The 5,471-nt window shown below is 31.0% G+C and overlaps 1 protein-coding gene across 1 annotated transcript in view; it reads right to left on the reverse strand.

Annotated features, from left to right (window-relative positions):
* The window catches only part of LOC106469784 (mediator of RNA polymerase II transcription subunit 12-like protein), a 62,509-nt gene that overhangs the window by 45,226 nt on the left and 11,812 nt on the right, over positions 1–5,471 (reverse strand). The window contains exons 7-9 of the mRNA XM_022398342.1: positions 4,124–4,266; positions 3,129–3,277; positions 1,623–1,740 (exon numbers count right to left, since the gene is read on the reverse strand). Of these exons, the coding sequence (XP_022254050.1) occupies positions 1,623–1,740; positions 3,129–3,277; positions 4,124–4,266 (410 nt within the window). The remainder of the gene's footprint in view (positions 1–1,622; positions 1,741–3,128; positions 3,278–4,123; positions 4,267–5,471) is intronic.

A 5,471-nucleotide genomic window follows, 5' to 3' on the forward strand; every position in this document is an offset into this window, starting at 1 on the left:
TGAACTTGTTCTTTACCTTTCCTTCTATCCGCCAACCTATCTACTTGTTTGTACATTTCATTTGATCTATTATTGCTTCGGTAAACACCTTTGAATAGTTAAGGTTCTTCAATTGTTTCGCTCAATAGAAAGGTACACAAAAGAATGACTGCGTTTTCTAAAGCACGTTTGAGATAAAATCTCGTTCACATGACACGAAGTTTGCATTATAAGCATACAAGGTCTCGTACACGCCAGCAAGCATTGCGAGACTACAAAATGGCGGCGCCCTGTCGCCGAATGTAAAAAAAACGCGCGATTGCATAAACGCTTATCTATGGCATGGAACACAAAAATCCGATAAATAATTTTAAAAAATGTGTTTCTCCGGAAAAAAACCGGAGGTTTTCAGGATTTTTTAGAAATATCCGGATTTCCGGATATATCCAGAAGACTTTCATCTCTGTTAGTGAGTACGATAAGCTAGGAGGTCTATGACAGAAAACTACTCAGATGACAGGAAATCTCTTTTATTTTATTTGTGCGTTATTAAATCTATTATTACTCAAACAACACATAAAAGTACAAAAATTCCTCAGTTAATGATAATTACTAGAGAAAACAGACTTGACCAAAAATATAGTTTGAAAATATTGCCTATATCAGAGTAGGGCTAAGATGCAAATACATGTGTTGCTACTGGTCAATACTATTACTGTTCATCAATGTTTCCTACTATTTTTATGGCTACATAACTGCTTCAAAAGGTAACGATAAACAGCAAACAGAAATAATAAACAAAAATAAAACAAATTAAAACTTATTGGATACAGAAAATGGAACTTTCTGATTAATAATATTGAAATAAATCCAGTTTTTATTCTTCCATATTTCTTAATACTTTCTTCACATGTAAGAGCTTGTATGGACAGGCAAAAAATGACTATGCTGTTATTAGAACACTGACACAAAAATTATACTTTTATTAAAAAAAACAAAAACTATTAGATACAAAACACCATTTCATGACAAAACTTCTAAAACAACCTAAAATATTATACAAAAATTAAATCAAATTATTTCAGTTTTTTTCAAGCTCAAAGTATATTTTACATAAAAAGTGTGTATTTTATGCAACTATAGGCTAAGCATCTTAAGTGTGAGAAGAAACCAAACAGGGGTGATAGAACATCACCCTGCTGGTCCAGATAGGATTTTGTTAAGTATAATTAGTAACAAAATTAATCAAAGTAAATAATAATGCCTGATATCACATATTGACTCGGACCCACCAATAATGATCCTGGTCTCTAACTCTACTTAAAATATATTACAGTGGTTCTCCTTGTTTTGGAAATGTTACAGGCAGAGCAGATCAAACTTAATTTGAAAATGTATAGATTGAACCCACATGGAGTGGAAGTTGACACTAACCTATATGTAAACCAATAACACAGTTTATTCAGCAACATAACATGCTGAAAGTGTCAACACAAAGGCTAAAACAAAATCTACTCTTACATTCCAGAAAGGTGCAGCCCATAAAAACTTCAAATCCACTCATTTTATTTATCTTAGCATTTGTTATATTAAAGGTGGAAACAAAAATATTCCAAAAAAATGTTAAAGAAACTTAAACTTACCTGTAACATTGCTGATAAGTTTAAAATAATACTTCGGTGATGAGGACAGCTCATGATTTCAGCAAGATTGGCAGCAAGAGGATTCACTAATGGCTGGGTTGGAGGTGATACAGCAGGCCTGAAAGATGTTAACACAACAATATTCACTTTATAACACTACAACATCACTCATTTCTCACAATGCTGTTTAATAGTTATGTATCTGGAACATAACAATATTAAGTACAACAGTGTAATGACACCATTTTATTCAAATTACACTAAAAATTACATGAGCAGCAACTAATGTTTTACTTATACAAAATTTTTACTTAATTATTAAAGAATATTCTTATTTAAATACTTAGATTTCAAACTTTTTAGATATATTAACATTTATAATAATGTAAACAAATACTTCCAGGTATTTAAAAAAATCACCAAGGAATATCTATATTCTTGAAGTTTTAAACAACAGTGAAACAGCCTGTTTAAAGTTTAGTGACAGTTAGAATTGGGAAAGTCAGAAATTTCAGTGTTTTTTAATATCCTTTTTATAAGTTATCATTGTAGACAATTTGTAAATGAACAAAACCTCAAATACAGCAATTACACAGGGTTGGGTATACTATATTAAAACAATTTTGGAGTCTCGCAATGAATGGAGTTATAGCCATGTTCTTATGTCTTGTCATGCTCTATCTGATGACTGTGCATCTTGACAATAGCCCTGCAGCATAGTTTCTGTTGCTAAAAGTTCTGTTGTAATGCTATCATGTCCAATGCACATTATTCCTTACTTTTTGCTTTCCATGATCCATCTAATATTTCACAGCATTTGTTTCAACAGTTCAATGATACAAAAATTCTTAGGTGCAGCATCTATCAATTTGCCGATTATGACTTTGCATAGAATAGTATGAATACCCATTCCATTTTACAGTTTACAAGTGCTAGAGGTATGTGGTGGTTGAATGGGAGGTATGACTGAAAAACCTTAATTTGGTGAACTCCTACCCTGTTGGTTCTATTTTCATATAAAGCTGGTACTTTTATGTGGTACAAAAAGACCAGAACATTAGTCTGGTAGTACGAAGAATTCACCTTGACCTTCCTATACACTGTTGTGATCCCTAACATGCTTTGGCATAGTATCCATCAATGATCATGAATCCCTTTAAAAAATTTTTTGTGAGATTTCACGTACAACTTTTGAAAATTTTTTTCACCAGTTGACTGGTAGAAAATGACACAAAACTTGTTCCATCTACCAAGACACATACACTTCATCGAGTGTCACCCTTTTTCCCCATCTAGGTCCTATTCATACAGTTTCTACAGTTCATCAACTTACATCAGTAAACTGCATTTTCCCTCTCAAAAGTTGTTCATTACAGCCACAAGTCTGAATTTTGAAATAAAAGTTGTTATTAAGAAAGCAAAAAATATTTCTGAGCTTTATTTTATGACAAAAATTAAACACAAGTCAAACCCTTATATAGGTGCAGATAGCAACTTTGTACTTACCCTGTAGGGCCAGAAGGGTTTAATATAAAAGGACTTTGGCTTCTAGGTGAGCTGACACTATAATCATTTATCAGGTGATTAAGTTTCTTGGCACAGTGATAAGCCAAACGACGAGAAAGGAGTTCTGAGTTGGTGAACTCATCTACAAACTATAAAGAAATATTCAGAGTGAAACAGTTTTAAGTAATTAAATTAATTAAAATGAAAAATTTGCATAGTTTAAACAAATACTTTTACTTAATATGAACAATATGATCCTTTCCTCATTAGGAAATGGAATATTACTCATATCCCTTGATTTTTTCCTTCTCACTGTAGAAATACTTAACCAACTTGTATGAAATTTAGGACAAACTTACTACATAGTATCTAATTTCAGTTCTTCTGTCATCTTCTATAACATGAAATTTCCAAAAGTTTGTTATGAGACACTTTTTTTTTAATTTATGTGCATTATTTTGATATGATAAACTAAACAATAATATTCAATAAATAAGGATTTGAATCACTGGAATATTCTTCCATCACTACTGTATTCTCTACACCTAATAAAGCTTACCTGATGTCTTGTCATGGAATAAAAATTGACATAACTTTAAAAAAATATAATTCAACGCAAAAACGTTTACACTAATGAAAAGAACGTCTAAGGTTTGTTCCTAAGTCTTCTAAACTTTTTATAGAAGAAAACTGTTATAATTTTCATACAAACATAATTTAGAATGAAAAGAATGTCTAAATATCAATTCAAAAATATTCTTGAGTAAAATAAAAATTTGAAACAATTAGAATTTAATATTATTTTTACTTAAATTTTTAAATTTGACTTGTAGGTATAAACTTGATATTTGAAAAGTGCTCACTGGTCTGTAATAGTTAGTATTTACAGTGAACTAAAATTCCCTAAAACTACTATTAGGTGTGAGTAACAATAAATTAGCAAAGTAAATATTAGGCTACATACCGAAGTGTAAGTGATATCAAACCAAACTTACCTGTAAAACAAATGGTAATATGAGTTGTAATATGGAATCATCTGGATTTTTGGTTTTTTCTACAAGTTCCAAGGTCCAGGTAAGAAAATCTTGCCTGTCTAGAAGCCCCTCCTGAAAAAAAGAAGTATCTTTAGTAAGCATTTCTAAGAACATCACTCCAAAATTATATAACAGGTAATTTCCAGAACAGCCTAATTTCTAAAACAATCCACAGATTTATATACATCACATTTTCCTTTTACTTGTAGATATTACAATGGGTATGTCATTCTTATTATAAACAAATCCCAGCTTAGTTAATATATTTTTAAACTGATGAGTCAAAATATGTTTTGTATCTAAATTTGGAATAAATGAAAAAACTTTAACATTCTACAAGTAATAATCTTCAAGCCTGTATCCATAGAAGCACGCACTAACAATAATGACCTTCCCACCCATGTCACTTGAAACCCACTAAAAGTGATTACTTTCTACCCTGTGATACCTTATACACACTAACAGTGACCATCTTCTATCCTATGTCACTTGAAACTCATTAAAAGTAATGAATTTCTCACCCATGTCACTTGAAACTCATTAATAGTAATGAATTTCTCATCCATGTCACTTGAAACTCATTAAAAGTAATGACTTTCTCATCCATGTCACTTGAAATTCATTAAAAGTAATAATATGCTAACCTGTGTCACATGAAACATATAACAGTAATCATCTTTTAGACTACGTTACTCAAAACCCATTTCAAAAATAACCACCTTCTAGTATGTGTCACTCAAAATGCACAAACAAATAAATACTTTCTTGACTGTGTCACTAAAACTAACTAAAAATAATCACAGGATTGAGGAAAAACATGATGCCTTTACTGGCAAAACCATGGTCATGATGAAATGATGTACTTGTGAAACATACAATTATCTTGTTTTTCCCCAATCCTATAATTATAGAGTTTCACCAAGTACCAACGGTTTCAAGTACATAAAATTATATAAAAATAATCATCTTCTATTAAACCTGCATCAGTTGAAACACCCTAAAAATAAGTGCCTTCAAGTCTATTTCACTTGTTAAAATCTAGTACTAATGACTATATGCTACATGTCTGTAGTACAGGGTAGCTAATTGGATATGAAAAAAAGGAAACTACTGATGTTTAGTACTGCATCAGTATGGCTCCCTGCACCATTTGACTGTTAAAGGTTTCCAATACAACAGGATCTCGGGCATTTTAAAACCATTTTCAAATATTGTAAAACTTTTTGGGTTTTTAACATGTAATAACAATTGTTAGTGTTAGTTTCAATTCTCATGGAACACTAGAATCTAATTGTGTAATACTAGATCT

Source organism: Limulus polyphemus, unplaced genomic scaffold (assembly GCF_000517525.1).
Source record: "Limulus polyphemus unplaced genomic scaffold, Limulus_polyphemus-2.1.2 Scaffold3656, whole genome shotgun sequence".
In the NCBI taxonomy this organism is placed as follows: Eukaryota; Metazoa; Arthropoda; class Merostomata; order Xiphosura; family Limulidae; genus Limulus; species Limulus polyphemus.